This window comes from Mustelus asterias, chromosome 14, assembly GCF_964213995.1.
Source record: "Mustelus asterias chromosome 14, sMusAst1.hap1.1, whole genome shotgun sequence".
NCBI classification, from domain to species: domain Eukaryota; kingdom Metazoa; phylum Chordata; class Chondrichthyes; order Carcharhiniformes; family Triakidae; genus Mustelus; species Mustelus asterias.
In genome coordinates this window covers 11,566,708-11,589,551 of record NC_135814.1, presented here as the reverse complement: position 1 = coordinate 11,589,551, position 22,844 = coordinate 11,566,708, and the positions used below count along the sequence as shown (strand labels likewise).

General features: G+C 47.2%; 1 protein-coding gene across 1 annotated transcript in view; it reads right to left on the bottom strand.

Moving 5' to 3' along the window:
* LOC144504122 (contactin-associated protein-like 5) overlaps positions 1 to 22,844 on the bottom strand; it is an 824,359-nt gene that overhangs the window by 330,266 nt on the left and 471,249 nt on the right. The window contains exon 17 of the mRNA XM_078229298.1: positions 13,374 to 13,577. Within this exon, the coding sequence (XP_078085424.1) occupies positions 13,374 to 13,577 (204 nt within the window). The remainder of the gene's footprint in view (positions 1 to 13,373; positions 13,578 to 22,844) is intronic.

Genomic DNA, 22,844 nt, shown 5'->3' with positions numbered 1-22,844 from the left:
GCATGACCCCAGTGATTTTCCATCAACTGATTTTATCCACTTCATCCTTAAGCACTGCATCCAAAGCTCTGGGATGTCAGTTTATTTCAGTGCGACCTCTCCTGTACATCATTCAGAACAAAGGTCCCTGGGGAAAGAGCTGACAATCAAATAGAATTAAATAGAGCAAACTACGGGATGAATATTGCACAGCTGATAAGCACTGTTCACACAGTGTCTATTTGCCAAAGACTGGCAATGCTATCCCTGTTTAGAGTTGGTAAGTTTATTTATTAGTCACAAGTAGGCTTACATTAACACTGCAATGAAGTTACTGTGAAAATCCCCCAGTCGCCACACTTCGGCGCCTGTTCGGGTACACTGAGGGAGAATTTAGCATGGCCAATGCACCTAACCTACACATAGGATAGAATTCATAGAATTCCTTCAGTGCAGAAGGAGGTCATTCGGCCTATCAAGCCTGCACCAACAACAATCCCACCCACAACCCTACATATTTACCCCACTAATCCCGCTGACACTAAGGGAGAAATTAGCACGGCCAATCAACCTAACCCGCACATCTTTGGACTGTGGGAGGAAACTGGAGCACCCGGAGGAAACCCTCGCAGACACGGGGAGAACATGCAAACTCCACACAGACAGTGACCCAAGCCAGGAATTGGACCTGGGTCCCTAGCACTGTGAGGCAGCAGTGCTAACCACTGTGCCACCGTGCCACCTCCTGAGTAATACAAAGATAGAAACATAGAAGATAGGAGCAGGAGTAAGCCATTCGGCCCTTTGAGCCCGCTCCGGCATTCATTATGGTCATGGCTGATGGAGCAGATAATGACCCTATGAAGCATCTCAGGATTTTTTTTACATTCAAGACACTATATAATATAAGCTGCTCTTTCTGCTCCTATGATCTTCATTTAATTTGAAGGAACCTTTAGATTCAACACCAGGCAAAAGCTACTCAAAATGATATGAATAGACTATACATCCCTGATGTAACATCATAACTTTAAAATGAACTTTAAAAAACATGCATTAATAAATGAACAGTACAGAGTACCCAACAGTACTGTGTAAACATAACTGATCGTGTTAAAGTACTTGAGATCCATTAATTTTAATATGTAACATGTTCAATTTTGCTTACTAGCCCTCATCTGTTGGATAAAAAATTTAGCAACCATTTTAGTTGTAAAATGATGTTTGAGAGTGTGGTTCACTGCGTAGCACTCTCACCTCCTCATAGAATCCCTACAATCCAGAGGGAGGCCATTCGGCCATTGAGTCTGCACCGGCTCTCTGACTGATGGCCTTACCCAAGTCCTGCCCCCTGCCCTATCCCAGTAACTCCACACATTCACCATGGCCAATCCGCCTAACCCACACACCTTTGGACTGTGGACACAAGCCAGCGCACCTGGAGGAAACCCGTGCAGACACAGGGAGAATGCGCAAACTCCACACAGACAGTCACCCAAGGCTGGAATTGAATCCGGGTCCCTGGAGCTAAGAGGCAGCAGTGCTGACCACTGTGCCACCGTGCCGCCCTCTTGGGCCAGAAGGTTGGAGGTTCAAGTGCCAGTCTAGAACCTGAACTGACACTCTGAGATAGTACTGAGGCACTGCTTCTCTATCTGAGGTGCTGTTAATAAGCAGACATTAATCCCAGGCCCTATTTGAGCATTTAGAGAGGTTTAGTATGCTAAAGAATACTCAGCATGGCTTTGTCAAGGGCAGATTGTGCCTTACGAGCCTGGTGGAGTTCTTCGAAAATGTGACTAAACACATTGACGAAGGGAAGGCGGTAGATGTGGTTTATATGGATTTTAGCAAGGCGTTTGATAAGGTCCCCCATGCAAGGCTTCTCGAAAAAGTGAGAGGGCATGGGATCCAAGGGGCCGCTGCCCGGTGGATCCAGAACTGGCTTGCCCAAAGGAGGCAGAGAGTGGGTATAGATGGGTCTTTTTCTAAATGGAGGTCGGTCACCAGTGGTGTGCCCCAGGGATCTGTTCTGGGACCCTTGCTGTTTGTCATTTTCATAAATGACCTGGATGAGGAAGCAGAGGGATGGGTTGGCAAGTTTGCCGACGACACGAAGGTTGGTGGGGTTGTGGATAGTCTGGAGGGATGTCAGAAGTTACAGAGGGACATAGATAGGATGCAAGACTGGGCGGACAAGTGGCAAATGGACTTCAACCCAGATAAATGCGTCGTGGTCCATTTTGGTAGATCAAATGGGATGAAGGAGTACAATATAAAGGGACTGTAGAGGATCAGAAGGACCTTGGGGTCCGGGTCCATAGGACTCTGAAATCGGCCCCGCAGGTGGAGGAGGTGGTCCAGAAGGCGTATGGTGTGCTGGCCTTTATCAATTGAGGGATTGAGTTTCGGAGTCCGGGGATAATGATGCAGCTATATAAGACCCTCGTCAGACCCCACTTGGAGTACTGTGCTCAGTTCTGGTCGCCTCACTATAGGAAGGATGTGGAAAAGATTGAAAGGGTGCAGAGGAGATTTACAAGGATGTTGCCTGGATTGAGTGGCATGCCTTATGAGGATAGGCTGAGGGAGCTCAGTCTTTTCTCCTTGGAGGGACGAAGGATGAGAGGAGACCTAATAGAGGTGTATAAGATGTTGAGAGGCATAGATCGGGTGGACTCTCAGAGGCTTTTTCCCAGGGTGGAAATATCTGCTACGAGAGGACACAGGTTTAAGGTGCTGGGGGGTAGGTACAGGGGAGATGTTAGGGGTAGGTTTTTCACACAGAGAGTGGTGGGTGAGTGGAATCGGCTGCCGTCAGTGGTGGTGGAGGCAAACTCAATAGGGTCTTTTAAGAGACTCCTGGATGAGTACATGGAGCTTAATAGGATAGAGGGTTATAGGTAGGTCTAGAAGGTAGGGATGTGTTCGGCACAACTTGTGGGCCGAAGGGCCTGTTTGTGCTGTAGTTTTTCTATGTTTTTTCTATGTTTCTATTTGCCTACCTGAGTGGATGTAAAAGATCCCACAGCACTACTTAGAAGGGCCGATTCCTGGCTTGGCTCACTGTCTGTGTGGAGTTTGCATGTTCTCCCCGTGCCTGTGTGGGTTTCTTCCCGATGCTCCGGTTTCCTCCCACAGTCCAAAGATGTGCGAGTTTGGTCCATTGGCTATGCTAAATTGACCCTTAGTGTCCCGGGATGTGTCAGTTAGCGGGATTAGCAGGGTAAATACGTGGGGTTTCGGGGATAAGGCCTCGGTGGGATTGTGGTCGGTGCAGACACAATGGGCCGATTGGCCTCCTTCTGCACAGTAGGGTTTCTATGATTGTATATAAATGCAGCTCTTTATTCCTCAGTTGTTCTCAGGCATGCTCCTGAAACGTGGTCACCGTTCCTCCCACAATTAACAGCAGAGTAAAACTTTCCTCTAATCACCATTTCCTGGGTGTGCTTTATAGATGCTGCCACTAAAGTTGGTGCAAGAGTATTTGCCGCCCTAAGAGAACCTTCCACCTGGCCACTCCCCATCCCCATGACTAACTTTCGAAAATGAATGCCCAAAAATGGTCCCACTCCCACAGTTAATAAAAACTGGCAAATCACGGGGAGCTGTTATATCCACTATGCTACCATGCCACTAAAGATCAACTATCTAGTCATGAAGACTGTTAAGAACAGGAAGACAGAAGCATTCTCCCCGTGTCTGCATGGGCTTCCTCCGGGTGCTCCGATTTCCTCCCACAGTCTAAAGATGTGTGGGTTAGGTGGATTGGCCATGCTAAATTGCCCCTTTCAATCAGAGGGATTAGAAGGGTAAATACATGGGGTTATAGGGATAGGGCCTGGAAGGGATTGTTGTCGGTGCAGGCTGGATGGGCTGAATGGCCTCCTTCTGCACTGTAGAGATTCTAATCTTCTGTGATTCTATTCTATTCTATTCCAGAAGATTACAAAGACTTCTTTCACTGACGTGCTCTGTAACCAACAACTCATTAACAAGAACAGGTTGTGGAATTGCGTGGAAAGTAGTGAAATGATTGGTCAACATCCAACAGCTATAAAATGGAAACTCAATGGAATACAGTCTAATGGGACTGCAGGCAAAGGGATAATGGGTCACAAATGGCCTTGTCTTAGTTTTCATTTAAGTTAATGCAGCATTACTAAATATAGAATCCGTGTGTGGGTTGATATATTTCAGAAGTAGGCGTTATATTGATTCAATCTGGCATTTATATATGGTTGCTATATGTATATAGCAGTTAATGAGCAGTTTGAACATAGGCTCAATGCTCCACCAATTTATCTATATTACCATTGGTTTCATTCCCCGTACATTGCACAACATTGGCTGAACAAGCAGAATTAAATAAAGGTGAATGGAGCTTCTAGTGTGATCCAAACCTGTCCGAGCTTCGCACTTGAGCATCGTGACTGAGAGTGTTTTGAAAGGACTATTCAATTAGCCTCACACTCCTGTTCTTTCTCCACTGCCGTTTTCCTATTCAGTTCATAGAACAGAATCCCTGCAGTGCAGAAGGAGGCCATTCAGCCCATCGAGCCTGCACCGACTCTCGAACAACAATCCCACCCAGGCCCTATCCCCATAATCCCTAATATTTACCCCAATAATCCCCTTCTCCCCCCCCCCCCCCCCCCCCCCCCCCCCCACAACCTGCACATTTTGGGACACTAAGGCACAACTTAGCATGGCCAATGCACCTAACCTGCACATCTTTGGAGTGTGGGAGGAAACCGGAGCACCCGGAGGAAACGCACGCAGACATGGGGAGAATGTGCAAATTCCGCACAGACAGCCACCCGAGGTTGCAATCGAACTCGGGTCCCGGGTGCCGTGAGGCAGCAGTGCTAACCACTGTGCCACCGTGTCACCCCAGTGATCTAATTTTCTTTAGCAAGTTGCATTGGGTACGATGTTCCGGGACAACCCCCATCCCGCATTTCCTGATAGTTTGATGTGGAAACAATGGGAAATCCAGAAGATCCCACCATCGGCTAAGGCCGCGCCATCTCCCACCACCGAGAAACCACCATGGGGAGAACCCAAGTGATTTCATGCAGCGCATTCCAGATCAGAGCAACGCACTGCGCAAAAAGCATTTCTCCTCATCTCCCTCGAGCTCCTTTGCTAATTACCTTCAATTGGTGTCCCTCTGATTTACTAACCCGCCCCCCAGTGAAAATATTTTCCCTATATTTACTCGATCAACATCCTAAATAATTTTGAGCACTTGTATCAAATCTTCCCCAAGTGTTCTCTGTCACCAAGAGAAGAATCCCAGCGTTTCTGAGCTCTTCACAAATCTTACTACCCTCGTCCCTGACGCAGTTGTGGAATGAACAAGATTTCAGTCCATGTTGAGCTGCATCATAAATCACCCTGCTCAAAACCTGTGAGTAATTTGGGGAGGTTTTTAGGCACAATGTGGAGAAAAAGGTGGAATCAGCCACCTGTCAAAATTAACTCAGACATTTTCCCCCTGTTGGCTGAACGCTGACGTTGACCGCAACTTATCTGATTCATTCTGTCAATTTTCAGTGTTGAAATGATCCGAAGAAGTTTTGCAGCTGAAATCAGCTCTCTGTCTCCCGATTCCATCAATCTGTATCCGATCTTAGTGCCCAGGTTCAATGGTAATGGGCCTCAAGTGAGAAACTTTATTTCCTTCTGACAATTACGCATAGGGTAGAATTTATTGGAGCCCTGCCAGTGGGTTTACAGGTGAGGGGGTGTTGTGAATTTAATTTTAATTTAATTTACTTTATTTATTAGTGTCACAAGTAGGCTCACTTTAACACTGCAATGAAGTTACTGTGAAAATCTCCGAGTCGCCACACTCCGGCACCTGTTCGGGTACACTGAGGGAGAACTTAGCATGGCCAATGCATATAACCAGCACGTCTTTGTGGGAGGAAACCGGAGCAACCGGAGGAAACCCACATAGACACGGGGAGAACGTGCAGACTCCGCACAGACAGTGACCCAAGCCCGGAATCAAACCCAGGTCCCTGGCGCTCTGCGGCAGCAGTGCTAACCACAACTGTGCCACCGTGCTGCCCTTGATGGCCCTTTCTGTCACTGTTCATGCTCCGACCTCCCTGATCTGTTTTGTCATTCAGAATCATAGAATCCCTACAGAAGAAGTACAGAAGGAGGCCATTGGGCCTATCAAGTCTGTACTGACCACAATACCACCCAGACCCTATTCCCATTACCTCTATTTGTCCTGCTAATCCCCCTGATACTAGGGTCAATTTAGCATGGCCATATTCCCTTGTAGTTGAAATCCGTTCTGAAAATGGTCACTCATGTTCCCGCCCTCCCCAATCTGTTTGCCATTTAGAATCACAGAATCCCTACAGTACAGAAGGAGGCCATTGGGCCCATCGAGTCTGTACTGACCACAATCCCACCCAGGCCCTGTTCCTGGAACCCCAAACATTTACCCTGCTGATCTCCTTACATTAGGGTCAATTTCGCATGGCCAATCAACCTAACCCGCACATATTTGGACTGTGGAAGGGAACCGGAGCACCTGGAGGAAACCCACGCAGACATGGGGAGAACGTGCAAATTCCACACAGGCAGGCTGGAATTGAACCTGGGTCCGTGATGCTGTGAGGCAGCAGTGCTAACCACTGTCCTACTGTGTACGTGGCTTCACATCCCTCCCCAGTAACTTACTCCAAGTGTGAATATTCGCATGGTGTGAAATAGCAGTGCCCGAAATTCTGACCAACTGCAAAATTCTCTCCATATTCCCTTGTAGTTGAAATCCGTTCCGAAAATGGTCACTCATGTTCCCGCCCTCCCTGATCTGTTTGCCATTTAGAATCACAGAATCCCTACAGTACAGAAGGAGGCCATTAGGCCCATCGAGTCTGTACTGACCACAATCCCACCCAGGCCCTGTTCCTGGAACCCCAAACATTTACCCTGCTGATCTCCTTACATTAGGGTCAATTTAGCATGGCCAATCAACCTAACCCACACATCTTTGGGACTGTGGGAGGAAACCGGAGCACCCGGAGGAAATCCATACAGACGCAGGGAGAACGTGCAGACTCCACCCCGTCAGTGACCCAAGCCGGGAATCAAACCCAAGTCTCTGGCACTGTGAGGCAGCAGTGCTAACTGCTGTGCCACCATGCTGCCCGGGGGCCAGGTGAGGCCTAGGGTGACCCGACCCTTCTTGTCCCAATTGATGACCACTTTCTACTGCGGCTGCAATCTTGAGGCTTGCAAGAAAGGTTTATGGACAACGAGGTGGAGGTGAAGTTGGGGAGGCCTTAGTCTAGCGATGGCTTCACCTCTCTCCCCAGTAACTTACTCCAAGTGTGAATATTCTATGGTGTGAAATAACAGTGCCTGAAATTCTGACCAACGATGAATTTCTCTCTGTCTTCCCTTGTTTTTGAAATCCATTCTGAGAATGGTCAAGCGATTCTGATAAATGTTGTCAATCCACTTTAATTTTCTTATTTTAAAAGTTTCTGTCACGTCTCTCTAAAATGTCCTTATCCACCCTGCAAACAATATCGGCCTCTTTACCTGTGGCTAGGTCGGTTGCACTCTCACCTCGGAGTATGAAAGTGGTGGGTTCAGGCCCTACTCAATCCTGAGTACAAAATCCAAACTGATTCACCCTTCCCGTGCCGTACTGTGGGAGTGCTGCACTGTCGGAAGCACCGGCTTTCAGATGAAATGTCAAACTAAGGCTCCATGGATATGAAGGATCCACGGCACTAATCAAGAAAAACAGTGCTCCTGTCCAAGGTTTAACCCTCAATCAACACTATCAAAGCCTTTACCTTGTCATTTATCTCAGGCCATTTATGGAACTTTGCTGTCGGAATTTATCTGTTATGTTTCCCTACAACAGTGGCGACAACTCAAACTACATATTTAACTTAAGGTGCGAAGCCATGAAAGATGCTATATAAATGTCAGTGCTTCCTTTCTTAGCCTTTCCTCTTAACAATGTGAGTTTTGTATGTGTCTTCTGTTATGGTTCAGGTCAGAAACTCCAAAGCCCGCCTGAATCATACGTTTTGCATTTTGAATTTGGCTCGGATAAGCATGAGACATTCCACTTCAGGTATGATTCAAATGACCCACGAGGGAGCTTTTATCAAGCAATGTTTGTTTCATAAGAACATAAGAACATAAGAAATAGGAGCAGGAGTAGGCCATCTAGCCCCTCGAGCCTGCCCCGCCATTCAATAAGATCATGGCTGATCTGACGTGGATCAGTACCACTTACCCGCCTGATCCCCATAACCCTTAATTCCCTTACCGCTCAGGAATCCATCCATCCGCGCTTTAAACATATTCAGCGAGGTAGCCTCCACTACCTCAGTGGGCAGAGAATTCCAGAGATTCACCACCCTCTGGGAGAAGAAGTTCCTCCTCAACTCTGTCTTAAACCGACCCCCCTTTATTTTGAGGCTGTGTCCTCTAGTTTTAACTTCCTTACTAAGTGGAAAGAATCTCTCCGCCTCCACCCTATCCAGCCCCCGCATTATCTTATAAGTCTCCATAAGATCCCCCCTCATCCTTATAAACTCCAACGAGTACAAACCCAATCTCCTCAGCCTCTCCTCATAATCCAAACCCCTCATCTCCGGTATCAACCTGGTGAACCTTCTCTGCACTCCCTCCAATACCAATATATCCTTCCTCATATAAGGGGACCAATACTGCACACAGTATTCCAGCTGCGGCCTCACCAATGCCCTGTACAGGTGCATCAAGATATCCCTGCTTTTATATTCTATCCCCCTCGCAATATAGGCCAACATCCCATTTGCCTTCTTGATCACCTGTTGTACCTGCAGACTGGGCTTTTGCGTCTCATGCACAAGGACCCCCAGGTCCCTTTGCACGGTAGCATGTTTTAATTTGTTTCCATTGAGATAGTAATCCCATTTGTTATTATTTCCTCCAAAGTGTATAACCTCGCATTTCTCAACGTTATACTCCATTTGCCATATCCTCGCCCACTCACTCAGCCTGTCCAAATCTCTCTGCAGATCTTCTCCGTCCTCCACACGATTCACTTTTCCACTTATCTTTGTGTCGTCTGCAAACTTCGTTACCCTACACTCCGTCCCCTCCTCCAGATCATCTATATAAATGGTAAACAATTGCGGCCCGAGTACCGATCCCTGCGGCACGCCACTAGTTACCTTCCTCCAACCGGAAAAACACCCATTTATTCCGACTCTTTGCTTCCTGTCGGATAGCCAGTCCCCAATCCACTTTAACACACTACCCCCAACTCCGTGTGCCCTAATCTTCTTCAGCAGCCTTTTATGGGGCACCTTATCAAACGCCTTTTGGAAATCCAAAAACACCGCATCCACCGGTTCTCCTCCATCAACCGCCCTCGTCACATCTTCATAAAAATCCAACATGTTCGTCAAGCACGACTTTCCCCTCATGAATCCATGCTGCGTCTGATTGATCAAACCATTTCTATCCAGATGCCCTGCTATCTCCTCTTTAATAATGGATTCCAGCATTTTCCCTACTACAGACGTTAAGCTGAGCGGCCTATAGTTACCCGCCTTTTGTCTCCTTCCTTTTTTAAACAGCGGCGTAACATTAGCCGTTTTCCAATCAACCGGCACTACCCCAGAATGCAACGAGTTTTGATAAATAATCACTAACGCATCCACTATTACCTCTGACATTTCTTTCAATACCCTGGGATGCATTCCATCCGGACCCGGGGACTTGTCCACCTTCAGTCCCATTAGTCTACCCAGCACTGCCTCTCTGGTAACATTAATTGTATTAAGTATTTCTCCTGCTGCCAACCCTCTATCGTTAATATTTGGCAAACTATTTGTGTCCTCCACCGTGAAGACCGACACAAAAAACTTATTTAAAGACTCAGCCATATCCTCATTTCCCACTATTATCTCCCCCCTCTCGTCCTCCAAGGGTCCAACATTCACTCTAGCCACTCTATTCCTTTTTATATATTTATAAAAACTTTTACTATCATTTTTTATATTAATTGCTAGCCTAGCTTCATAGTCTATCCTTCCTTTCTTTATCGCTTTCTTAGTCTCTCTTTGTTGTTTCTTAAATTTTTCCCAATCACTTGTTTCTCCACTATTTTTGGCCACTCTGTACGCAGCTGTTTTTATTTTAATACTCTCCTTTATTTCCTTCGTTATCCACGGCTGGTTCTCCCTTTTCTTACAATCCTTGTTTTTTGCTGGAATATATTTTTGCTGAGAACTGAAAAGGATCTCCTTAAAAATCCTCCACTGTTCCTCAGCTATCCTACCTGCCAGCCTGCTCTCCCAGTCTACCTTAGCCAATTCATCCCTCATCCTATCATATTTCCCTCTGTTCAAACAGAGGACACTGGTTTGAGACCAAACTTTCTCCTCTTCCATCTGAATCAGAAATTCGACCATATTGTGGTCACTAGACCCAAGAGGGTCCTTCACAATAAGATCCTTAATTCTACCTACCTCGTTACACAATACCAGATCCAAAATAGCTCGTTCCCTCGTCGGTTCCGTAACATGCTGTTCAAGGAAACTATCCCGACAGCATTCTAAGAACTCTTCCTCCATTCCACCCTTACCGACTTGAGTCTGCCAGTCAATGTGCATGTTGAAGTCCCCCATGATTATTGCCGTTCCGTTTTTACACGCATCCCTTATCTGCTTGTTTATAGCCCTCCCTACCTCAACATTATTATTTGGGGGCCTATATACCACACCTACTAGTGTCTTTCTCCCTCTACTATTCCTCATCTCTACCCATAATGATTCCACGTTTTGTTCCTCAGAGCCTATGTCATCCCTCAGTACTACCCTGATATTATCTCTTATTAATAGCGCAACCCCACCACCTTTTCCTTCCTGTCTATTCTTCCTAAACGCCTGATACCCCTGGATATTCATCTCCCAGTCCTGGTCACCTTTCAGCCACGTTTCTGTAATGGCCACTAGATCGTACCCACTTGTGCTGATTTGCACCATCAACTCATTCACCTTGTTCCGAATGCTTCGTGCATTCAGGCAAAGTGTCCTTATTCCAGCTTTTATCTGAACCCGCTTTGATGAGTCGCGAACACCCTCTCCCTCTACTCCCTTATCTAAATTACCGCCTTCATTCACTTGCACCCTCTCCTCTACCATTAATTTTGTAATTCCCCTTACCCCTGCATCCTCCCCCCCATCAATTAGTTCCTTGATCCTAGTCAACTCTTCTAGCTCCCCTCCCCCCAACCTATCTAGTTTAAATTCTCCCCAGTAGCCTTAGCCAACCTACCGGCCAGGATATTGGTCCCCGTGTGATTCAAGTTCCACCCGTTTTTTGTATACAGATCACCCCTGCCCCTAAAGAGGTCCCAATGGTCCAGGAACCTGAATCCCTGCCCCCTGCACCAGTCCCTCAGCCACACATTCATCCTCCACCTCACTCCATTCCTGCCCTCACCTTCCCGTGGCACAGGCAGAAATCCTGAGATTACTACCTTTGCTTTCCTCTTTCTCAGCTGTCTCCCTAATTCCCTGTACTCCCTTTTCATGACCCCTTCTCCCTTCCTACCCACATCAGCGGTACCAATATGTACCGCTACCTCAGGCTCCTCTCCCTCCCACCTCAGGATTTCCGGGACGCGACTAGCGACATCCTGGATCCCGGCCCCAGGGAGGCAGACCACCATGCGAGAATCCCGCCTACCTCCGCAGAAACGCCTGTCTGTCCCCTTCACCATCGAGTCCCCGATTAATACCGCCTTCCTCCTCTTTTCCTTAGCCCTCTGAGTTACAGGGCTGGACTCCACTGCGGAGACACGGCCACTGCTGCTTCCCCCAGGCGGGCTGTCCCCCCCAGCAGTACTCAAGCAGGAGTACTTGTTGTGCAGGGGCAAATCCACCGGGGTGCTCTCAACCACCCTAGCCTTACCCTTCCTGGCCGTCACCCACTTGGCCTCTTCCCGTGGCCCTGGTGTGACCACCTGATGATAGCTCTTGTCTATCACCTCCTCATTCTCCCTCATCAGCCTAAGATCCTCGAGCTGTAGTTCCAGCTCCCTAACACGGTCTCTCAGGAACCGCAGCTCGACACACCCCTCACAGATGTGGATGTCCGGGAGGCCAGATGCCTCCAGGACCTCCCACATCCTACACTGGGAACAACACATTGGTTTCACACTCATACTGGACACTTTATGTCAAGTAAGACAGTGAAAAGTTAATAAGAGTGTAAGGAAACAAAAACTCACCCCTGCTCGTCCAAGCCCTGTGAGCCAAAGCCCTGACAGCTCACTCAACTTCCCACTCACTCTGCTGCCCGCTACTATGCTGCCCGCTGTATACTTTGGTGCACTTTTAAACCCTCCAAAAACTTCCCCTGGCCACTCCTGGCCTGACTTCCGGTTTTGAAAAAAACCTCCGATTTTAAACCCAAAATTAACTGAAAAAATAAATAATTAATTACAGTCAGAAGACCCACTCTCTTACCCTCAGCCTGCTCCTGGGAACATAGCAAGAAAATTAGCAAGAACTTTTATCAATTACAAACAAGAAGCAAACAATCATGATAATGTATAACCTTTAACACAGATCTCTAGAGTGTTCCAATCTAACCAATCCCATGGACACAAGACCCTTTTCACATGTTTGACACAGCACAGTCTAATGCTCACGTGATATTGGGATCGAGGCCAATAGTTGATTTCTGCAGTCAAATGCTCGTGAGACTCAGAACAGTTTGAAGACAACTCAGCTTCCCAGAACACCAGAGGGACTCTGGTCCAACCCCCAGTAACAGCAGGTTTTCACCCTTTATGAAAACAAGGTCCTGTTTTCAGCTAGCCAACGGAATTTTCAAAACAACAGGGAGAGAGGGAAAGCACATATTTTTAGCTTGCTGTCCCTTCTAAAACTAACAACTCAAACCTGCAGATCCAAACTGAAAATGAAAACAAAACTGTCCAAAAACACATGGCCCGTCCTCCTAACAATGCTGGACCGTAAAACTAATCCCAGAGTAAACACAAATAACCCCATTTAAGCCACTTAAGTCGCATTAAAAGGACATTTCCAGTCAAGCCAGCAACAGTGACATCACTGAAGCTGTGAAAGCTGCAGAAATCATGTTTTCTTTTAAAGGACCTTTCTTAAAGGTACACTAATGTTACACTTCCTTTGAAGGATGAAGGAATGAATTATGCTCCATTGGAGTTACACAGTTTGCCATGTTAACATTGAAAGTCAAAGACCAATTTTGCAGCAATCTCGGTACCACACCAGCAGGGGAAGGAGAAATGCACTGTATGTTCGGAACCCGTTCCCCGTTGACTTGGTACAATTAAAGGCATCAGTGACTGCACTTACCAGGTGTATTCAGAAGGCGTGAGTTCTTGCAGCGGTAGACAATCTCCTGCTCACAGTGCTCAGCGCTGTTAATCATGGGTTGCAGCTGTTCCATATTGGCGCTGTAGTTGAAGGACGCGACGTAAGGCTCCTTGTGACGGGGAGAACTATGTAATATGGTTCCCTTCGTGTTGTTGTGCTGAATTATGGTCCAAGTTCTATCTTCTGTCAGAATAATGAGTGCAAAATGTTAATGAAATACAACAGCACATTGTACAGCCTTGAACATGAAAGCCAAACAGAAAAATCAATCGGTGTTTTACCCATACAGCAATCTGTCGTCATTATGATGATATGCTCAGCATCTGAGAGGCTACACACGGAAACTTAAGCTGGAATTTACCTATTTCACACTCTCTCAGCTCATACACAAGAACACATTGTGGAAGCCCCAACATGTCCTCCGAGATCAGCCTTGCTCGTTGTAAATCAGAATTCTGTACAGAGTGCTCACACAGAACATAAATCAATCCCTTGCTTTCAGAAATACTGAATTCAATTTGCGTTGTATCATGCAGCACATACAGCTAACACAAACAGGCCATGCGACCTAACTAGTCTATGGCATTTTTTATGATTTCGTCCCATGTTACTTCATCTCATTTGATCAACATCTTTATATTCCGTTCTCCCTTGTGTTTATCTAGTTTCTACTTATATGCAGCTATGCTATTTGTCTCACTTATTCCTTGTGGCATCAGGTTCCTCATTTCAAACCACTCTGAGCAGAGAACTTCCCCTAAATTCCTCGTTGGAAGCATTCCCTTTCATGCGCAGAAAGACCTAGACAACTTTCAGGCGTTGGTTGCGAAGAGGTAAGTAACATTTGTGCCATGCAAGTGCAATGGACATCTCCAACAAGAGAGAATTCAACCATCTCCTTATTGATATTCATTGGCATTACCATCACTGAATACCACCGCACCCCGCCCCCCCACCCCATCCACCCACCCCATCCTCAACAACCTTGGAGTTACCATTGATCAAAAGTTGAACTGGACTAGCCACATAAGAGCCAAGATGGCACCGGAGTGTGGGGACTTCTTGCAAGCTGTGCCCAGCGTACCTTCTAATTCTATCTTTTATTCTCGTTCTATGCTTCTAAAACTTTATTTTAACTCTTTTAAACTCTCAAATAATGCTTTAATTACCTACCTCACATTAAGTTGATCTTTCTCTACACCCTAGCTATGACTGTAACACTACATTCTGCATTCTCTCCTTTCCTTCAGTATGGATGGAATGCTTTGTCTGTATAGTACGTAAGAAACTTTACTTTTCACTGTATACTAATACATGTGGCAACAATAAATCAAATCAAATCAAAATATAAATACTGTAAGGGGAAGAGCAGATCAGGAATTGGGAATTCTGTGGCAAGTACCTCATCTCTTGACTCACCAAATGTGCTTGTGTTATAATGATATAAAAGCACTGATTGATCATAGAGGGTTGAGTAAACACATTGTGGGTTCATTTATTGAGGCTGGGCACATGGGCACATTTATGCAGAGGTACGAAGCCTGAAGACACCAGCAACAGAGCTGTCCATGTGTGCTCTGCTTAAAGGAAAAAGTGAGACTAAAATTACTATCGTATGATGTCATGCTCCTACCCATTAAAGGCATATTACAGCAACCAAAGCCTGCCCACTATCTACAAGGCACAAGTCAGGAGTGTGATGGAATACTCCCCACTTGCCTGGATGAGTGCAGCTCCAACAACACTCAAGAAGTTCAACACCATCCGGGACAAAGCAGGCCAGAATTTGTTGCCCGTCCCTAATTGCCCTTGAACTGAGAGGCTTAACTTGGCCATTTTGGAGGGCAGTTAAGATACAATTTGATTTATTATTGTCACATGTATTGGGATAGAGTGAAAAGTGTTGCTTCTTGTGCATTATACAGACAAAACACATTGTTCATAGAGCACATGAAATTTAAAGTTTATTTACTAGTCACAAGTAAGGTTTACATTAACACTGCAATGAAGTTGCTGTGAAATTATCGGGGAGAAGGAAAGGAGAGGGTGCAGAATAGAGAGCTGCAGTCACAGAAAGGGTGTAGAGAAAGATCAGCTTGATATAATGTGTAAAAGTTGCTGCGGATTCAGAGACACAAATAGGCTAGACCAGGTAAGGATTGTAGATTTCCTTCCCGAAATCAGCATTAGGAAACGTATGGGCTTTTATAGCAATCAATGACAGTTGTCAAGATCAGATTCCAGATTTTATTAATTGAATGTAAAATTTCACATTCGCCACGGCGGAATTTAAACTGGAGTTCCCAGAATATTAAGCTGGGCCTCGAGTTTTCGAGCAAAATGATATTACCATTTGCGGGCAGCACGGTGGCACAGTGGTTGGCACTGCTGCCTCACAGCTCCAGGGACTTTGTTTGATTCCCGGCTTGGGTGACTGTCTGTGTGGAGTTTACACATTCTCCCCGTGTCTGCATGGGTTTCCTCCAGGTGCTCTGGTTTCTTCTCACAGCCCAAAGATGTTCGGGTTAGGTTGATTGGCCATACTAAATGTTTTGTTGATTTATTAATGTCACAAGTAGGCTTACATTAACACTGCAATGAGGCTACTGTGATCGTCGCCACACCCCGGTGCCAGTTCGGGTACACTGAGGAAGAATTTAGCATGGCCAATGCACATCTTTCGGACTGTGAGAGAAAACCGGGGCACCCGGAGGGAACCCACGCAGACACGGGAAGAACCTGTAAACTCCACACAGACAGTGACCCAAGCCGGGGATCAAACCTGGCTCCCTGATGCTGTGAGGCAGCAGTGCTAACCACTATGCCACTGGGCTGCCCCTAAATTGCCCCTTGTGTCAGGGGGATTAGCAGGATAAATACGTGGGGTTGTGGGGCTAGGGCCTGGGTGGACTTGTTGTCGATGCAGACTTGATGGGCCGAATAGCCTTCTCCTGCACTGTAGGGATTCTATGATCTATCTTTACACCACTGCCATAAATATGGACAGGCAGTAATATGTGATTCAGGTCATTCATGGACAATCCACCAAGCATCTTTTTTAGCAATGGGGTTTGTTAGTGAAGGAAGGCACTGTCTGTGTTGTGAAATTATTCAGCTTGGCATGTATGTGCTCACTCTTTAGCAAATGTCTGTCCAGCGTTCTCATGTGGACTTGTACAATGAATGAGCCCAATGCACAATTCGCTGTTTGCAAAGTACCCTTTTAATTCTCCTAACCCCTAATTTCAAAGCATTTTTATATCCACTTTCCTCCTTGGTGTGAACCACGGTCCAGTTGGTAGTATTCTCCATCTTGTAGTGAGAAAGATTCAAGTTGCACTGTAGAAACCTGAGCACAAACTCCAGACCGACACAGCGGTGGGTGAGTGAGTGCAAGCACCGTTCTTTATGAAGAACCATTAAACTAAAAGCAAATCCTCCTTCCCAGGTGTACAAAAACATGCCATAGAGCCAGAGAACCATAGAAGATATACAGCACAAAGTAGACCATTTGGCCCATCTTGACCATGCCAGCCCAAAGACACCCTTCCTGCATCCAGCCCATAGCCCTGTAGCTTACAGCACTTAAGGTGCAGATCCAGGTACTTTGTAAAAGAGTTTTAGGGTCTCTGCCTTCACCACCAACTTGGCCAGCAAATTCCAGACATCCACCACTCTCTGCGTGAAAACGTTTTTCTTCATGTTCCTCATGCTCCCTGTGGCACTATTTCAAAGAGTGGGTGAATTTTCCCCAGTGTCCGTGCCAATATTTATGCCTCAACTCACATCGTTTCAAAACCGATGAGTGGAATCTCATGGGGCTGGGGGGCTCTCGGAGACTGGCAGGAGACCCGATGAAAGCCCCAGGATACCTCTTTCGGGGTAGGTTCGCCGTGTCATGTGCTGCTCAGGCAATGGATAGGCCAGCTACGGGCCTTCCCTCAGGATCAAGGACCCCAGAGACAGAAGTCCCACTCTCTGAGAGCTGCCAGCCAATCAGAGTCTGGTGCTTCGATTGTCACTGAATTGCAGGCCAGGGGTGAATGAAGAGGCGACTTGATCAAAACCTTCAAGATCCTGAGGGTCTTGACAGGGTGGATGTAGAGTAAATGTTTCCTCTTGTGAGAGAATCCAGAACTAAGGGTCACTGTTTAAAAATAGGGGTCACCCATTTAAGGCAGAAATTTGGAGAATTTATTTCTCTCTGAGGGTTGTGAATCTCTGGAACTCTCTCCTCAGAAGGCAGTGAAAGCAGTCTTTGAATATTTTTAAGGCAAGGCTGGTTAGATTCTTGATTAACAAAGGGGGGGTGAAAAGTTATCGGAGGTAGGCAGGAATCTGGGGTTGAGGTTACACTCAGATCAGCCATGTTGAATGGGGGAGCAGGCTCGAGGGGCCAAGTGGCCTACTCCTTCTCCTAATTTGTATATTCATATTGGAAGGTTTGAGGGGTGGGGATCACTGGAGAGGGGTGGGATGTGGGCTTGGCATCAAGGGCGGGGAGGTGTGGCTCTCAGGGGTCAGGCCAATTCCATGGCTGGGTCCCTTGATCAGCCACTGGGGAGCTTTTTTAAAGTAAAGTTAAAGCTTATTTATTAGTCACAAGTAAGGCTTACATTAACACTGCAGTGAAGTTACTGTGAAATTCCCCAAGTCGCCACAGTCCGACGCTGTTCGGGTCAATGCACCTAACCTGCACATCTTTCAGACTGTGGGAGGAAGCCGGAGCACCCGGAGGAAACCCACGCAGACACGGGGAGAATGTGCAAACTCCGCATAGACAGTGACCCAAGCCGGGAATCGAACCCCGGTCCCTGGCGCTGTGAGGCAGCGGTGCTAACCAGTGTGCTACCGTGCCGCCCCAACTTTGAATAAAGGGGAGCTGCAGGAAACCATGCTGGGGTGAGCTTGTCATGCTCCCCACATGGTGAATCCCCACACTCTGCTGGGTTAATACCAATGAGGTTGGGAAGCAATCAGCAATTAAGGGCTATACTAGAGGCATGGGGAGGCTTCCCGTCTGAGACCCTTGCAGCCCCACCATGAAATCATGTCCGGATTGGAGTGGGCAGGATCCTAGAGGGAAACCTTTCCGTGCTATTTTACCAACGCCGCCACCCCCCCCCCCCCCCCCCCCCCCCCCCCCGCCTCTCACAGCCTGGAGGGGGAAGGGTGGTGCAAAGTTCTGTCCATGGTGCTGACTGAAGCCTACTTCAGGGATATGGATGGTTCTGTCCAGATATTCTCCCTCATCATGAAGAGGGACCCACATCTGCTTGTTCCAAACAGAAACAAAAAATAGCGGCAGAGATTGGGACCTCAACACGTGGATACGTTTAATGATTTATAGCTTTTTAATTTTGAAAGAACACGTTGTATCAGCAACGATTTTCTCCTCACCCTTTTTTTGCAGCTGGAGAAAGACCAATGAAGAGGCAGATTTGGCAGCCCCAGCGATGGAGTGTGCCCACCTTCTGGTAGCTGCATACCCGGGGGTATGGGCAGAGGGGCACATAGCTGTATCCGGCGACAACAGCTTGCCATTAATGTCCCAAAGCGTGCCACCGGATTGTAATCCTCAAACAATTGACACCAGGCCAAAGGAGATAAAAGTGAAGCATCTTAAAGCAGGAAGGGTCAAAGGAAATCATAGATTCACAAGGGACCATTATTGGAGGAATGCAGTGATCTTGAAGGGCTGGAAGAGTGAGGAGAGGACAAGAGCGTGGAGGAATGAGAATGTTAAATTAACTGGACAGGGAGGATTACAAAGGGAGAGAGGCTGGACAGACCTTTGGCAAACGATTAGAGCATGTGGAGGCTCTAATTCCTGGGCAGTTCTTGGCAGCCATATGGTTCAAACAAACTGTCAATCATAAGCCCGGAAGACTATTCCGAGGCAGCCAACATATTATGTTGTATTTCACACTCGAGCGGTCAGCAGGCAGTTTATATGCTGAGTGGCCGCGTCTGCCAAGGTGCTGGTGAACCATATCTTCAGTCATTGGAATACCTACCAGCAAGCAGGCAGGGAGACCTGTCTTCATGGAGTCTGATATAGTGCCCTGCCATATGACGTAAGGATGCCTGCTGCGAACATACAGTTTGGGGATAGTGCATGCTGTAATGGCACTGGCCAGCTTCAACCTCAGACTTGCTTCTACCTCCATCTGCGCATGCTGCGTGGCTCACCCATCAAATGAGTCGGAGCTTTGATAAAGGGTCATCTGGACTCGAAACGTCAGGTCTTTTCTGTCCTTACAGATGCTCAGTAAGAAGTCTCACAACACCAGGTTAAAGTCCAACAGGTTTATTTGGTAGCAAATATCATAAGCTTTCGGTATTTGCTACCAAATAAACCTGTTGGACTTTAACCTGGTGTTGTGAGACTTCTTACTGTGCTTACTCCAGTCCAACGCCGGCATCTCCACATCATGACTTACAGATGCTGCCAGACCTGCTGAGATTTTCCAGCGTTTTCTCTTTTGGTTTCAGATTCCAGCATCTGCTGTGATTTGCTTTTATTTAAATGAGTTGGACATTATGACCGGGATTTTACTGGCTTGCCCCGCCCATCAGGAGGGCTGAGAAATCAGGATCGCGCCCGCTTTCTCTGCTCTCGCGATCTGAGAGCCAGATTTCCGGACAGTTCAGCCTTTTGCCAGAAATGGGTGAAAGGCTGAATAAACTATGTTAATTTATTAGAATCTTCATTTATGTGTGTTTAGCGAGCCTGGGAGGCTGAGGGAAAGGTGGGATGCTCCTGGGGCAGTGCCATCCTGGCACCTTGGCATTGCCAACCCGACACCATGGCAATGCACACCGGGCACCTTGGCACTGCCCACCCAGCAGTGCCAGGGAGGGCTAAGGGAGCAGGACCAATGCGGGCAGAGCCAAAAGTACAGGGCCTATGATGGGCAGGGTCTGTGCAGGTGAGGCCTGAAGGTGCGGCCCAATCACCGAGGAGGGGGACCCGCTGCCACTCTGCCTGTGATCGGACCGGGTGGATGCGGAAGGGAGGGGGCTCACTACGACTCTGCAACTCCTTTCAGTATGGGGAGGGAGGGAGGGAGGGAGGGAGGCAGCTCCGATCGGATTGGGGGTGGGGAGGGGGGGCCCTCTGCCACTCTACAGGCGATTGCATCGGGTGGGAGGGTTGGTGCGATTAGTCTGAGCAGTGGGAGGGTGGCGGCGGGGCCTCCATGTCCATGCAGTGTGGGGCTTGCCATTAGCCACGGGCCCTCACAATAGGTGTGGGGGAGTGAGGGGGAGAGTTTGTGAGGCTGCCTGCAACAGCAGTGGCCTGACAGCTCTCTCTGTCAGACCCCTGTTGTTGAAATTGCGCATGTGCAGAATGAGAGGTCTGCACACATGTAATAGTTCTCTCTCCAGTTGCTATTGCACATAAGCAGACACAGAGGTCTGTACAATAGCTCCCTCTGCATGCTGGCTGGCGAATTAAACCCAGCCCACTAGCTGAAATAGTCTAGGCCATATTTTTAATCTGTAAGATTGCGTGTTGAAACCCACCCAAAAAAATGGAACTCTTCCATTTTCACGCGAACTGGACACTTAGAACAAAGAACAAAGAAAAGTACAGCACAGGAACAGGCCCTTCGGCACTCCAAGCCTGCACTGACCATGCTGCCTGACTGAACTAAAGCCCCCTACCCTTCTGGGGATCGTATCCCTCCATTTCCATCCTATTCATGTATTTGTCCAGAATTTACAAGTCACTATCGTATCTGCTTCCACTACCTCTCTCGGCAGCGAGTTCCAGGCACCTACCACCCCCTTTGTAAAAAACTTGCCTCTTACATCTCCTTTAAACCTTGCCCCTCGCACCTTAAACTTATGGCCCCTGATAATTGACTCTTCTACCTGGGAAAAAGCTTCTGACTATCCACTCTGTCCATGCTCCTCATAATTTTGTAGACCTCTATCAGGTCGTCCCTCAACCTCCGTCATTCCAGTGAGAACAAACCAAGTTTCTCCAAACTCTCCTCATAGCTAATGCTCTCCATACGAGGTAACATCCTGGCAAATCTTTTCTGTACCCTCTCCAAAGTTTCCACATTCTCCTGGTGGTGTGGAAACTAGAATTGAACACTATATTCCAAGTGTGGCCACACTAAGGTTCTATAAAGCTGCAACATGACTTGCCAATTTTTAAACTCAATGCTCCCACTAATGAAGGCAAGCATGCTGTATGCCTTTGACTACCTTCTCCACCTGCGTTGCCATTTTCAGCGATTTTGATTTGATTTGATTTATTATTGTCACATGTATTAGCATACAGTGAAAAGTATTGTTTCTTGCGTGCTACACAGACAAAGCATGCCGTTCATAGAGAAGGAAAGAAGACAGTGCAGAATGTAGTGTTACAGCCATAGCTAGGGTGCAGAGAAAGATCAACTTAATGCAGTGACCTGTGGACCTGTACACCCAGATCCCTCTGCCTATCAATACTCTTAAGGTATCTGCCATTTACTGTATATTTCTCAGCTGTATTAGATCTTCCAAAATGCATTCGTTCACATTTGTCCAGATTAAACTCCATCTGCCATCTCTCCGCCCAAGTCTCCAACTGATCTATATCCTGCTGTATCCTCTGATGGTCCTCATCGCTATCCGCAAATCCACCAACCTTTGTGTTATCCGGAAACTTACTGATCAAACCAGTTACATTTCCCTTTTACAAACAGCAAAGTTCCCAGCAGCGATCCCTGAGGAGATCTTAGAATCATTCCTGTAAAATTCTACCCTATACATCCAGTTCCATTTTGCATTGAGGTCCTTGGAAGGGAAACTGAGCATGTTCAGGAAAGGCAGCCAATTACAAATGTCACACCATCGTCCCTGGGTACAGTTCCATGGGTGCCTGATGCTGTCAAGTGAATTGCCCAAATACTCATCTGGTGTGTGTGTGTGTACTCAGACAATGATGGTGAGCTAAATATATCTTGGAATAGCATCAACGCTCTGCCTGGTGCTCTCAATGCCCTACTACAGATCTACTTTCTCATTGAGTCATCGGGCTTAATGCAATCAGTTCAGTGGAAGCCCCCAACTTCAGGGTGAAAAGTTGATCCCAAGCCTGCACTTGTCGGCAGTGGGACCCGCTCAGGAATTTTATCACAAGCAGCCTCCTCATTGGCAGAGAATGTTGCTTTCCCTATCCTGCCACCCTCTTCTTTGACCCTTTGAAATGTTCCCCACGCCCCCACCCCACCTTCATTCCTAGGCTGCCTTTGAGTGGCCATTTCCTTTCAGCTGGCAGCCTCCCCATGAAGTGGGAGGTTAGCCCGCCATCATTAAGATGCTGAAGTCACTGTAAAATGGTGCTTAATGGGCTGCCTACCAACTGGGAGCCCTAGCCTTTCTGCTTCGAATCTTCTGACATGCCACACATCCTAGCACAATATATGCATTTTCTTTAAGTTTCATACT